A 14,865-nucleotide genomic window follows, 5' to 3' on the forward strand; every position below is an offset into this window, starting at 1 on the left:
TGTTTTGTTATCCACAGATATATATCCATATATCCAGATATATGGATTCCGTGAGGACCAACCCTGACATACTGTGCTCTTCTCAGCAACCTAAGGGGCAAGGACAACTCCAGGGGACTCACGATGGAGAATGCTATCTTCATCCAGAGAAAGAACTGTGAAGTTTGAATACAGAACGAGGCGCACTACATGCTCGCCTTTTTTGCTTCTCTTTTGTTTTTGTTTTTGGGTTTTTTTTTTGGTTCTGTTTCTTCTTTCTCATGATTCATTCCATTGGTCAAAATTCTTCTCCACAACTTGACTAGTGCATAAATTAATTCAATGCGAAGTTATACAGGACAGTTATATGAGCTTCCATGCCATCTTGGGGAGGGAGAGGGGAGGGAGGGGAGAAAATCTGGAACTCAAAACTATGTAGAACCATGTGTGGTAAACTAAAAATAAATTAATTAAAAAAATTATTTGATATAGTTCTGGAAATGCTAGCAACAGCAATAAGACAACAGCAAGAAATCAAAGGTATTATTATAGGTAAAGAGGAGACATAATTATCCTTATTTGCTGAAGACATGGTAGTACACTCAGAAAACCCTAGGGAATCTGCAAAGAAACTGAGACAATTAATAGTTTCAACAAAGTTATAGGTTACAAAATAAATCCTTGGAAATCAACAGCATTTCTATATAATAATTGCAAAACATTGAAAAGTAGTAAGAAATGCAAATTAACCCTGAGGTTTTACTTCATACCCTGCAAAACTGGAAAAATTACAAAAATAGCAACACTCAACGGAAGGGTTATGGAATGATATGCACACTAATACATCATTGATAGAGCTATGAAATGGTACAACCATTTTGAAATGTGATTTGGAATTATGCAAATAAATTGACGAAAATGCCCATATCCTTTGCACCAGAAGCTCCATGATTGGCTTATATACCAAGGAAGCCACTGATAAAAAGAAAATCCCTATGTACTCCCAAAATATTTATAGGAACATTTCTTGTAATAGCTAAGAATTAGAAACAAAACTAGATTCCTATCAATTTGGGAACAGCTACATAGATTGTGGAACATGATTGTTACAGAGTATTACTGTGCTATATTAAATGATGTTTGTGATAAACACAGGGCAGGATGGAAAGCCTATACAAACTAATGCAGAATGAAGTAAGTGGAGTCAAGAAAACAATATACACAATAAATAGGAGGAACAACTACACATCAAAGAAGGGAATGTAACAAAATTATAAAGATCAAGAAGGACTTGAATGGACGGCTATTGGAAGACAGCCCCAACTCACCCTTTGTAGAGATGAGAGGTTCATAGGTGTTGCACATTGCACAGGTTTTCCGACTTTTTCAATATATTGGTCAGTTACACTGATGTTTGTCTTCTAAAAAAGTGACCACTATTTTTTTAAATGGGATGTGTCTCTAGGAGGGGGTCAGAGAGGAATACTTTTGATAATTCTGATGATGTAATAAGTAGAAATTACCAATAAAAACTAACAACAATAAAAAAGAAAAGCTATGGAGAACCGGAGAGCTATTCTAAGACTCAAAAGGGACAAATATTGTCCTAATTTTCCAAATAGAGAAGAGAGAAGAATCTGCAAAATATAGGACAGTGGGCTTGGCTTTGATAACTGGAAATTTCTAGAACATATTATTAAAGGAATGGTTAGCATCTAGAAGGTCACAAAGAAGATGGCTTCACCAAGAACAAGTCAATCCAGACTAATCTACTTTCCTTTTCTAGGCGTCCAGGTGGCATAGTGGATTTAGCTCCAATGCAGCATTAGACACTTAGAGCTATGTAACCCTGAGCAAGAATTCACTTAGCCACTGTCTGACTCAGTTTCCTCATCTGGAAAATTGAGATACTTTTAGATAGGGTTACTAGATCAGGGGATGCTATAGGTATAGTTTAATCTTTAATGAAATCTTAAATCAATTTGACAAAATAGCTGGAGCAATTCTTATAGACAATATAGAGAAGGGGGCCAAATCAGTGGTGTCAAACTTAAACTAGAATCCAGGTCATTCATCTGTATCTTAAGATCCCATCTGCTATATATCAACTTAGTTTTAAAATCGACCCTTATCTGTGTTTTAGCTTATTTTTATTTATTTTGTTAAATAATTCCCAATTACATTTTAAGCCAGTTCAGGCTGCACTCAGGAGTATTGTGGACTGTGTGGGACCCACAGGCCATGTATTTGACATGCTTGGCCTAAAAATGGGACAGTTAGGTAGATTTGGAGGTGGTTGAATGACTGAACCCAAAGGATAGTCATTAATGACTCAGTGTAAATTTAAGTCTCTAGTGAAGTGCCCCAGTGATCTGTTCTTGAGCCTGTTCGGATGAAGTCAGCAGTATTTCTTAAGAAAGAGATCTGAAGGTCTTAGTGAGCTGCAAATGTAATACTTATTAACTGAGTGATATAGCAGCAAAAAAGGCAGATGTGATCTTAGACTGATTCAGGAGAAGCATAGGAGCTAGAAAGGGACCAAATAACATAGCCAATATAGAGCTGGTTTAGGAATCAGGAAGAAGTGAGTTTAAGCCTTGTCTTGGATCCCTTCCTTGCTGAGGAACCCTAGACAGATCATTTAACCTCACAGAGTGCTAAATAACTCTCTCAGACAATTAGTTTCTTTTTGGGGTGGGGTGGAAGGAGTCAATCAGGGTTAAGTGAGTTGGTGAGGGTCACCTAGCTAGTAAGTATCTGAGGCCAGATTTGAACTCAGGTCCTCCAGACTGGAGGACTGGTGCTCTATCCACTGAATTACCTATCTGCCCCTTCAGACAGTGAGTTTCACAGTAGGTGCTGCTCTGCATTGGTAGAGGGAAGCTTTTCTAATAATGATGAAAGTACAGGTTAGGGGATAGTGACCTGGTCAGATTGTTTCTGGAATCCTGTGCTCAATTCTGGATACAATATTTTAAGGACACTAGTTGATAGGATAATGCCCAGAGGGAAGAGAATGAGAGTCATGGCCCAGGCAGGAGGGAGTCATGCTGGTGCTTATGAGGAAAAGAGACCCCCACCTAGGTTATCTGTCCATTTAGCGTTCAGATTAGGTTGTTTCTCCTGGAAGAAAGAATATGTATATCTGACTCTGTAAAGGAAGGAGAGTTAAAATCTGAGGGCTGGAGAAAGTTGGGTATGGAGAGCAGGAGCACAAATACCGATAAAAGGAGTGATTTACCTTGGCGGGCATGAAGGCAGCAACTGAGGACACAATCACCACTGAGCCACCTCTGGAAGAGACAATGACACTATTGTTGCATTCTCATGTTAGAGACCCCCTACCCTTTTTTCCTTTCCTTTCAAATGCATGAGGGGTGTCTTTTCCTCATTTCCAGTCTAACTCCACACCACCACACAGGTCCCCTTTGACTCCTGTACCCTCGCTTCTTCATCTCTGGCACCACCACATTCATTAGCAGGGCTGTGGCCTTCAAATTAACATCCAGAATCTGAAATGGAAGAGGAGGAAAATCAATTATTGGGAAGGCAATGTGAAGAAAGACAGAGTGATAGGTCGCTGGATTAGGGTTAGGGCCAGCTAAGCAAGCACATGGCCCTGTTCTCCCTGTCTCCAGAGACAAGGTCAAGGCTGAATCCACCCTGATGGTCTTGTTTTGATCAAAACAGACCTGAACATGGAAGGCTACCATGGAATTTGCTTGGCACATCTAGGGGCCTTCTGATTGGGGATGTCATGTAATTAGTAGAATGTAAGCATCTTTAGAGAAGGCATTGCTTTCTTTTTGTGTTTGTCTATCTCCAATGCCTATCATGGTGCCTTGATTGTAGGTACTTAAGAGATGCTTATTCATAGATTTGAAGGTAGAGGGGATTCCAGAGACCATTTAGTCCAGATCACTTCACAAAGAAGAGATTTTAAGTGACTTGCTCAATGTAAACTAGACTGTAAGTGAAAGAAATGAGATTTGAACCCAGGTCTTCTGACTCCAAATTCAGCGTTCTTTCCACTGTACCATGCTGCAAGAACGAATGGAGTTGAGACTCTCTGGGGCTACTCCATACAGGAAAACTGAACTTCTCAGGGATGGCCCAATCCAACCTCAGATGTGTGTCTGAGGTTATTTTAACACTGATATGGGCTTTGGGAAGGGCAAGTGGGATACTCTTGTGTTTTTCTGGCCACATTTTCTGGAAAGTAGGATCATGAGGGAGAAACATAGTGACAGGAATTGGGATAATAAGTCCTGGCAAATGCTTCTATCCTATTAATTTAAAACAAAATATGCAATAGGCAGGATGGTGTTGAAATGTTGAATTTGGAGTCGTAGGACCTTGGATCAAATCTCAGCTTTTTCACTTACTACAGGAGTGACCTTGAAGAAGTCACTAAAACCTCCCTAGACCTCAGATGTAAACCAGAGGTTACATCTCTCTCCATCTGTAAAATGAAGGGGTTGGATTACATAACCTCTATCTATAATGATGTGAAAATCTGGCACAACTACTTGGCTCCCAAACTGATTTAAAAACTGTCTTGAGCCGGCATTGGGCATTAAATTAGTCTCCTTATCTCAAAGAAGTCTATAACCAAGTTCAGGAACTAAAGTCATCGAAGAAATAAAACTTCATCCTTATGAACAAAGAGTGTTTTCTTTTAGTTTACCTCAACTACAGTGTGAGGAAATCACTGATAGAGCAAGAAGCAAACTGCAGAGAGATTATGACCAATTTAGCGTTCCTAAGTCTGGTGGGAATATTAATTTTACCTAACAAACAGAAATATTTTAATTAAGAACCTTTAATTGCGGAAAAGTTGGCATGTGGAATTTATCACAGAAATATCATTGGAATTATATGCATTACTATAGCACAGGGGGTTGGCCATATTTGTCTGTGTTCTTGAATGTTCTAACCTTCCTAAATGTAAACGTAGCAATTTTCTTTTTTTCTTCATTCATTCATTTATCTGTCTCTTTTTCCAAATGATGCGATATTCTTAAAGTGATACAATTTGGATCGTCTTACCAGAGATGATATTTATTTCACAAGTTATGGAAAAGTATGTTCATGTTTGGCAACTGAAGGGGAGAAGTGTGGGTCTCTTAGTTGAATGGTCGATTATGTGTCATCGTCATATTGTGTTCCAAATGAGTCATTTGGGTTATTGCATAGTGTGTTAGGATTGGAGCTTGGAGCATTTGGATTCAAATCTACCCTCTGGTACTTACTGCCTTCATGATCCTGGGCAAATCCCTTAGCTTGTCTCTCAGGTATCTATTAAGTCAAGCCTGCATCTGTGGAAGGATTCCTTACACAGGGCATCTCCTACTCTGATGAAATGCAAAGTTCCTTTATTTTGTAATCTGTCTCATATATGTCTCTCACGGATATTGTCTACAGAAGGATTTTGAGGTCAAATTGGGGAAGGTAGGCAAAGGAAGTAGGGACAGACAAATGGAAAGGAAAGAAACTGAAGAGAAATATTAAGGATGAGCATAATATAAGGGCATACAGGGTGAGTGGGGTCTTCCATGGTAACATTTGGTCTCCTGAGCTGTAGATGAGTCATTTGTTCTGAAGAGAACTAAACTTTTCCTTGGTAAAATAGACGATTTTCAAGGCTCATCTCTTTGGTGCTTTAACCCTTTCTCACCTTGTCCCATATCTCCTCATTGGTGTCCACCAGGTTGCCAAAGAAAGGGTTGACAGCAGCATTGGACACCAGAATGTCAATACCTCCATGGTGGTCTATAGCCTAGGAAAAGGAATATGGTCAGAGCCAGTGATAAGGGTAAAGTTAGGGATGCTCAACTGGAAACTCCCTTCACCAGTGGAGATCAGGTACTCATTATCCAATTATGATTGTGGTAGTGAGTTTTCTGTGATAGCCAGAGGTTACATGGCATTTTCATGGTCACATAGTCAGTATGTGTCAGAGAAAGGACTGGAATATAGGTCTTCTTAGTTCCTAGGTCCGTCCTCTGTCCGCTGTACCACAGCACCTCACTCTAAACATTCTTCCCTTAGTTTTTGTGAAATTACACAGTAGTACTTTGTTAAACTATAATACAGAGTTTATAATTGTCACATTTGACAATTTCTGGGTTTCGCTTATGACCAGGATTTGGTGCAAATGCAGACCTCATCAACTTGCTCAGGTGATGCCACTTTTTCAAGTTATTTTATTCTAATAAGTATTTAAAATTATACAAAGCCACATATACATTAATCAAATTCAAATGTAATAAATCCATTCAATCACAGTCCTTCCCTTCTCTATCTACCAAAAATAGTTTTTAAAGTGATTTCAGTAAAACCTGTCTAGGAATGTGTGTGTAGGGAAATAGTCCTGCAATCCATGCCATTCACCCATAGATGCATCTTGGGCCTATTAACAATATTATATGCAATGGCCTGCTGTCAAGGCAGCCACTTTTGCAGAAAATATTAGATAGTATTTCTAAAGAGGTTTTACTATATTAACATCAAAGCATTGTGCAAAGTAGTGTTGTGTTGTCAGAGAAAGATTGTGTGAAGGGAACTCCCCCTTCCCCTGCCCACATACACACACAACCAGAGCCACACAAACACAAGGCTCTAAGTCCCTACACTGATTTTCCTGACTAGCTTTTGTAATATAGATTAAATCCTATTACAACTTGCTTCTTGGAGTCATGATCATGTGTAAAGGAAGTACCATGGACAGATTGTGTTGCATGTGTAGACATTCTGGAACTGGTTCTGGTCAGATAACTGAGTGGTAAAGAGGAGGCTTTTTGTTTTACTCATTTAGTGATTCCTTTGCATGAGCAAAGGCAACTGGTGGAAAATTGTTGAGATGGGGAGAAGCTATGGGGTCCTCTCCTCTTTGAGACAACATGGCTCTCTGAGAGGGTGTTGGTCCTTGGTCTCTTTCTCATTTGAGGTGAAGGAGGTTGGAGTTTCCATGAGTTTGTGAATTTCTAAAGTTCCAGAGGGTGACTCGGCATCCCTGAATTCTAGAGTCCAGAGGGTATTTGGGTGTTCAGTGCAGCATCAATTACCCAAGGAGTGGCCTTTGGGACCTCAGCCCCGTGGTGCTGACACAAGATTCACCTTTGGACCAGAACTTGGAGGGACCAAGAATAATATATGGGAACTGAGCTAGAGCCTATTGTCCCTGGTGACCAAGGCAGTACAGGGTAGCATACTGGACTGACAGTAGGAAGACCTAGGTTTAAATCTTACCTGAGATACTTTTTTTTTTGGCAGGGCAATTGGGGTTGAGTGACTTGCCCAAGATCACACAGCTAGTACATGTGTCAAGTGTCTGAGGCCGGATTTGAACTCAGGTCCTCATGACTCCAGGGCTGGTGCTCTACTGACTGCGCCACCTAGCTGCCCCTTACCTTAGATACTTAATTAGCTATGTGACCTTTGGTAAGACACTTAAACGTTCTGTGCCTCAGTTTCTTCATTTGTAAAATGGAAGGCAGTACTTGATGGTCTTTAAGGTCCTTTCCAAGTCTAAACTTATGATCCCCATTAGATTTAGCTCAGCTTAAAATTATGTAGCATTTAAAAATATCATAATTAATAACTGTTGTTTTCTGGCTTCGCTAAAGATTTATCTTTTGTGGGAAAAGTGTATATTAATGGCGAAGCATGCTGATTTATTCTCAGTCAGCTATTCACATGGGAAATTTAACTTTTTGGGCAGTTTACCACTAGCCACCTGTTGGCAGTTACATAAGCAAAGTGCCTAGAAAATAAAAACCACTGGTGGACTAATCCTGGGAACACAAAGCTATAACATGACAGCAAATGTCACAGATGTCACAAACTTCTTTTCAACCTGTCCTTTGACCAATTACAGTTCTCGTTGGCTTTATCCCAAAATTTAGCACTTAATGATATAATGTGTTGTAGTCTTTGCCATTACTTTAGGGTGATCTATCCAACTAGGTCTAACCCAATTAACCCTAAATGAGCTCTTCTGTACAGCCCAATAGTGCCTAGAGGAAGGGTGGGAGGGGAGAAGGGAAGGAAATAAACATTGACATGGTACCTACTATGTGCCAGGCACTGTGCTAAGTGCTTTCCAAATATTAATTCAGTTGCTCCTCACAGCAACCTTGCAAGGTATGTCCCCATTTTACAATTCAGGGAACTGAGGCAAACAGACTTAATGACTTGACCAGGGTCACACAGCTAGTAACTGTCTGAGTCCAAATATGAACTCAGGTTTTCCTGATTCCTGGCCCAGTGCTCCATCTATGTGCTGCCTAGCTGCCTCTGACAGGGTCTGGAACATTGCTAGGTACAGAAAAGGTAGAGGAGCAAGGAGGTATGGCAGATAGCATGCTGAACTTGGAATGAAGTTCTTGGTTCAAACCTCTCTCTCTCTCTCTTTTCTTTTTTTGGAGGTGGGAAGGCAGGGCAACTGGGGTTAAGTGACTTGCCCAAAGTCACACAACTAGTAAGTGTGTGAAGTGTCTGAGGCTGGATTTGAACTCAGGTCCTCTTGACTCTAGGGCCGGTGGTCTCCTCACTGTGCCACCTAGCTGCCTCTCAAACCCCTCATTGATAATTATGATTTAGCTCCATGATTATAGAGAAATTACTTAACTGATCTGAGAGCTTCGGCTGCCTTATCTTTAAAATGGACATAATATTACCCATTACTAATATACACCTTAGGGTTGTTGCAAATGATGCGATGTATGCATTTTAGAAACTTTGAAGTATCATCTAAATGTCAATTACTACTACTTGTATTATTATCCTTATACATAATTATCATATATTGTCATATGTAATGTTACTTATTACTATGAGTCGTTAGGTAGCATAGTAGATAGAGCTCTGGACCTGAAGTTAGGAAGATCTGAGTTCAAATTCAGCCTTAAGATACTTCCCCAATTTTTCCTCTTAGAATCTCTGATTTTCTTCAAGATTGAGCTCAAACGGTAATGTCAACAGGAAGCCTTTGAATTCTGTCCTCATCCTAACAGTCCCATATACTTGTCTATGGACTTGTCTCCTGCACTGGAATATAAACTTGAGGACAAGAGTTGTTTTTGGTTTTTCTTTGTATCCTCAGAATAAGGTAAAATACTTAATGTTTGTGGATTGGTTTATTAATTTAGGCCAGGACTACAGATAAGGTGAAGATTATCTGGCAGAACCTGATAAGATGTTTTTGTAGGCAAAGGTCATTGCAGTGAAGGGAGCAGGCCCTGGGAGATTTCTCTAAATTGTGATAGTAAGTAGTATACAAACTGTAGTCTGGCACCCATCCTTAGGCAGACCTCTAGTGGCTTCTCAGTGCCTTAGAATCAAATACCAACACTTCTTGGCATGTGTCTGCAGAATTGTTCTCTGATCAGCTAACGCTGGTATCTGCCTTCATTTCATTTTACACCCTAGTCCCTCACCAGTCACAGGTGACTGTCTTTACATTCTGCATACCTGGTTCTTCATCACACACCCTTGCTAAAATGGTCTCCTATCCCTGGCACAACCTCCCTCTTCCTGTCTACCAAACTGTATTTCTCCCCTTCTTTTAAATAAAAATCCAAGGCTCTCCTCCAGGAATCCCTCTCATTAGGTGCATTGCCTTTCTAATCTGTTAGGCTCTACATTCTACTCTAGGGAGGAAACGTTCCCTAAGAGGGAGGTTGAAAGGAGGCATTTCTGCCACATCCCCCATATTCTGTCCCATAACTGGACGGGTAAGTCAGCAGTCTCCAACTGTGGTTGGAAATATTGGGGTTTTTGTTTGGCAAGCCCCTTTCAACAACAATGACAACAAAATATGTTGTGAGCCCCCAGGGTAGTTTAATACACAACTCAAAATATTCTGCAATTATTTACCATTTAAGGCTCCGTTAAAGAATTTTAACACAAATCCCTTAGATCACAGTCATGAACCCCTTAGGGTTCCACTAAATGGGAACCATTTGTCTAAGTACCAAATACTGCATGTTAGACATTTCACTCCGGAGGCCAAAGTAGACCAGTATTACAGTGGGTGCCTGGGGTCTCCTCCTTTGCTAACATGGCATGTTATGGCAGAATGTAAGCAGGCAACTTGTGATAGACATTCTCTCCCTTGGAAAATAAATCTGCTTTGGGGGGGTGGTGGGGGAAGGAGGAGCTGTCCTCTTCACATCTCCATGAGCAGTAGCTCCAATTTATAAGTTGGGAAATCTTTTTTTTTTTGTTGTTCTATTTAAAAATACATATTTCTTTTATATTTATGAAATAAAACAAGCATTTCCATAACCTAGTGGAATAAAGATGACTGCACATGAAACTGCAAATTTATTAGGTATAACTTGCCATTCCTTTTAAAGATATAATAAAACACAAAGTGTGTTGTGAATGCATTTGTGTGTCCATATTTGTGTTGAGAATAAGCTTATATGCCTTATCTGCTCTATTAGAACAGATTCTAGAAACTTCTTTGAGAGCTAGGATAGTGGTTGGTTAAGATAGGTCCTAGGTCTCTTATGTATTTATTCCACTGGTGAGATTTTAGATCAGGGCTTCTTAACCTTTCTGGTATCATGGATCGCTGTGGCGATCTGGTGAAACCTGTGGATCTTTCTCACAATGAGGTGCTTAAATGCATAAAGTAAAATTCTTAGGCTTGCAAAGGAAACCAATCACATTGAAATAGTTGTCAGAAAACAACAAGCACCACCCAAGTTGCTTGTCTCCTCACCTCCCTCCTACCTTACAGGTTACTGCTGCAAAGGAAATCTAAAGTCTGGATCCTCTGCAAGGGCAGGTCATCCTGAAGGTGTTCTCTGTATTTACTATGTGGTATATTGTAGACTAGGCAGCTAGATGGCTCAGGTGACAGGATGCTGGCCCTGGAGTCAGGAATACCTGAGTTGAAATCTGGCCTCAGATACCTGGGCAAGTCATTTAACCCTGTTTGCCTCAGTTTCCTCATCTGTAAAATGAGCTGGAGAAGGCAAACCACTCCAGTATCTGCTAAGAAGACCATGTGGACAGTATCGTCCACAGGGGCATGACTGAACTACAATAACAATATAGTAGACTGGGAGTTAGGACACCTGTGTTCTATCCCATAACTCCTCCACTAACTATGAACCCTTGGATAAATCACTTAACTTCTCCGGGACCTAGTTTCTACATCTGCAAAATAAAGGAAATGGACTAGATTAGGGATGTCAAATCTGTGGCCAGCTACACTCTCCATTGTAGCCTGAACCAGGGTAAAATGGAATTGGGAAATATTTAACAAAATAAAGAAAATTACAATAAAACATAGATAAGATTACTTTTTAGAACTAAGTCAACATGCAGCCCACAGGGATCCTTATGTATGTCTTAGTGGCCCCCATTGTATTTGAGTTTGACCCTATTAGAGTAGATGGTCTCTAAACCCCCAGTAAGTTCTAAATATCTATAAACCTATGGAAAAGGAACTTGGACCAGGGGGCCTCAGAATGCTTTTTGATTGACCGAAGAAAAACGCTATGCAAATGAGCGTTCTTTTATATGGGGAAAAGGTATTTAGGCTAATCATTAGCTCTCACATCTTATGTAATACATGGGACAGTAATACTAACTAAGTAATAATGAGTAATATATTAATATAGTTGGACTTTAGAAAGGAAAAGGGATGCTCTCTCCCTCCTGTTGGTCTTGTGTCCCTGCTGCTCACCGTGGCCACCAGTCGTTTTCGATCCTCGGCCTTTGCCACATGGCACACGGTGCCCGTCACACTCAGCCCCTCCTTCTGGAGCAATGCCACAGCTCGATCCACGTTCTTCTGCTTTCGGCTGCTCACGATCACATGGGCCCCATCACGGGCCAGACGCTGAGCAATGGCAAAGCCGATCCTGGGGGTAGAGATAGGAGGAAGATGCTGTTCTAGTCCCAAACCAGCCTGGCCAGTCCATTGGCTTTGTCCCAACCTGAGCCTGAGATAAGAACTGGAGTTATATTTCACTGGATCCTGCACAGAGAGTGGACTCCATAGCCTATAGGAGGCTGTAAGGAAGGAGGACAGAGGCAGTAAGCTGAGTACTTAGAACTCAGTACTGAGTACTTAAGCATAGCCTAAAGATGAGATTTTTATCATGATTTGATGAGATGACACATAGACCATCTTTCCCCCCAAATATCTTCTGAGCCAGCTAGAAATGTCATTCATTTGTTGGGGTTAAGCCTTGCCCTTCAGGAATCCCTTTCCTTCTATAGTAGCTGTCCATGGGTCTCAGGTATCCATGGATAGATTTCCGGACATCTATGAACCTCCTGAAATTAAAAAATAAAAACACCAAAAAAAAAAACCTCATATGGTGGAAAGTACACCTTTTTTTCTACTAATGTAGAACTAAAATTTAGTATTTCTCTCAATTATTTGAAAAACATTATTCTGAGAAGGGGTCCATTGGGTTTGTCAGACTGCCAAAGGGATCCATGACACCAAAAAGGCTGAGAACCCTTATTCTAGACAGAATCCAGGCTTAATACACCATCTCCTTATTTCTGCTGCAGGGTACCTGGTATGTGGGGAAGGAGAATGGAGGACTGAGCTCAGAAGGTCAGGTACACTGCTTTCAGGCTAAATCTGTGATACCTATCATCACTGTCTAGATTCCTTTTTAGATGGTCCCTGGGCATGCTCAGGACTTGAATGAAGACCCACAGAGATACCTGGGAAACATCCCATCCACAAGGGACCCTGAGTCCCTCTCCCAGTGGGTTGGTAGCAAGGAACCACACATAGTAAGACAGAAGGAAAATGATAGGAGCTTGTGACCATCAGAGATGAGTCACCTCTTTTGGGAGCTCTGCTTGGCATTTTACAATCCCATGTATGGGTCAGCAAATGGCGTCTGAGGCTGGCCAATCATATATCTCTTCACTGTTTTCTTGGACCACCCTCAATAACTCCATAGGGCCTATTTTATCCATTAAATCCCCAAATGTAAATGTAATCCACCTTCCACTGAACTCTGATATTATCCACAGCCCCAGGAAGGCAGAAGTAGCCTCTGATAGTTTGGGAACATGGGTACTGAAGGGAGGGAAGCAGGCAGCCCTTAAGTGGGACATTATGATGGGGAACTCCTGCCACTTGGATGGGAAGGGGGAGAGGAGAATGGCAAAGGAAGGTGAGAATCGGATATGAGGGGTAGGCAAGGTGGGATAATTTTTAATATTATTTTTCCATATGCACATATTTTAGACATGTTGTTACAGTGAAGGCCTGTTGCTTCTGGGGGACAGGATCATGCAGGATGTACAATTTTCAAACCTTGCCTCTGTGTCTTCGAATTTCTTAGCTTGGCTCTGATGATGTGGCACAGGAGCAATTAGCATAGGCAGTGTTGGAACTAGTTATTTTAGGGAGACAAATTATTTTCTCATACCAAGGGTGGCAATCAAGGGCAGATGGGGAGGACCTATAATAATAAAATCATAATTAGCACTTATGTAGCATTTAAAGGTTTGCAAGTCGTACTATATGTTATCTCTTCACAGAAGCCTTGTGAGGCAGGTGTTCTTATACCCATTTTAGAAATAAGATAACTGAGGATGACAGAAATGACTTAACCGGGTCCCACAGTTACTTAGTACCCCAGGCAGTTTTCAATCTGAGGTTGTCCTGATTTCAAGTCCAATGCTCTGCTATAACACCTAGCTACATTTGGGGTGCCAGGAGATTGTAATGGAAAGAGGCATGGTGAGAAACTGAGTCTAGGGATAGGATTTGGTTCCTAGGGTTTGGAGTGGGTTGTGTGTATGGGAAGGGCTAATTATCAAGCAGTCTACAAACACCTATGAAGTCCCCACTGTGTGTATTAAATCCCTACCCTGTGCTGGGGGCTGAGGGTGCAAAGAGGAAAGAGAGACTGTACCTGCCCTAAAAGAGCTTACCCTCTGGTAGCAAAGAGAATGAAAACAGGAGGTCTCTGGCAGGAGAGTGAAGGTCCCTAAGGTGAGTGACAGTTAACAGGTGAAAGGGCAAGAGAGTAGGAGGGAAGGCTCAGAATTATTAATGTCCTGCAGGCAGGCTGTGGATGGGGCATAGAGGAACCAGGACTGGACCTAGACTGAGCAAGGCCTGAGTTCCAATCCTATCCCTAGCTGTGATGATGGGTATGTCAGGTATTGTTAGTGCATCCACCTAGTAACGTTCCCCCTCCTGCCTGGTACCCCCATAAACTACACCCTTTTATGAGGCACAGTTTAAAGGCTAGCGTCTGCAGGCTATCCCGTAGAAGGGGAGGCTCTTCCAGTCTTTAGTTTCTGGGGACTTGCTGGGAAGACACTCACTCACCCATCAGTGGAGGCAGTCACCAGGGCTACTTTGTTCTGTAATGGCCCCTGATTGCTTCTGAAAGTTCCAGCAGCCTGGTTGCTCATGTTGACAGATTTCAAGATCTTAAAGCAAGTAGTTGGCAAGAAGGCTCTAAGCATATCCCGATCAAGAAACTGATGACTTAGTCAGCATGCAAAGGTACAAACAGACTAGCCTCCCACCCCTAGCTGGGCTGGTGTACTTTGGTTTGCGTCCCTCCCCCTACTTCCCAGGCTTCAAAGTTGAAGTGTCAGAGTAGTGGTAGTGGATGGTGAGAGAGAGGAGCTGGTACTTAGTCAGAAATAGCGCGGGAATGGAGCAGGCCAGGGGCTCCCTCTGCTGGCACACTGAGAGCCTAGTTGGACTCTTGCTACCACTTGGCTGGAGGGAAGCTCTTGTCTGGGTCCCACCCTCTGCTCACTGTCTGTAGACTCACTCTGTTCAGAGCTCTGCCCTGGAATAGGCACTTTTACATTCATTCCAATACAATTCAATCAATTTTGTTTCAAGAAACATTCATTAAGAGTGTACTA

The 14,865-nt window shown here is 41.5% G+C and overlaps 1 protein-coding gene and 1 long non-coding RNA gene across 2 annotated transcripts in view; one reads left to right on the plus strand and one right to left on the minus strand.

The window, feature by feature from the left end:
- The window catches only part of LOC118828898, a 14,128-nt gene extending 14,073 nt beyond the window's left edge, over positions 1 to 55 (plus strand). Inside the window, exon 3 of the long non-coding RNA XR_005008980.1 lies at positions 18 to 55. This is a non-coding gene — a long non-coding RNA (uncharacterized LOC118828898). The remainder of the gene's footprint in view (positions 1 to 17) is intronic.
- LOC118828897 (dehydrogenase/reductase SDR family member 4-like) overlaps positions 1 to 14,560 on the minus strand; it is a 26,566-nt gene extending 12,006 nt beyond the window's left edge. The window contains exons 1-5 of the mRNA XM_036735782.1: positions 14,312 to 14,560; positions 11,684 to 11,861; positions 5,657 to 5,758; positions 3,421 to 3,491; positions 3,221 to 3,272 (exon numbers count right to left, since the gene is read on the minus strand). Coding sequence (XP_036591677.1) covers positions 3,221 to 3,272; positions 3,421 to 3,491; positions 5,657 to 5,758; positions 11,684 to 11,861; positions 14,312 to 14,451 — 543 coding nt within the window. The 5' untranslated portion in view covers positions 14,452 to 14,560. The remainder of the gene's footprint in view (positions 1 to 3,220; positions 3,273 to 3,420; positions 3,492 to 5,656; positions 5,759 to 11,683; positions 11,862 to 14,311) is intronic.
- Positions 14,561 to 14,865: the final 305 nt, after the last annotated feature.

Source organism: Trichosurus vulpecula, chromosome 8 (genome assembly GCF_011100635.1).
Source record: "Trichosurus vulpecula isolate mTriVul1 chromosome 8, mTriVul1.pri, whole genome shotgun sequence".
NCBI classification, from domain to species: domain Eukaryota; kingdom Metazoa; phylum Chordata; class Mammalia; order Diprotodontia; family Phalangeridae; genus Trichosurus; species Trichosurus vulpecula.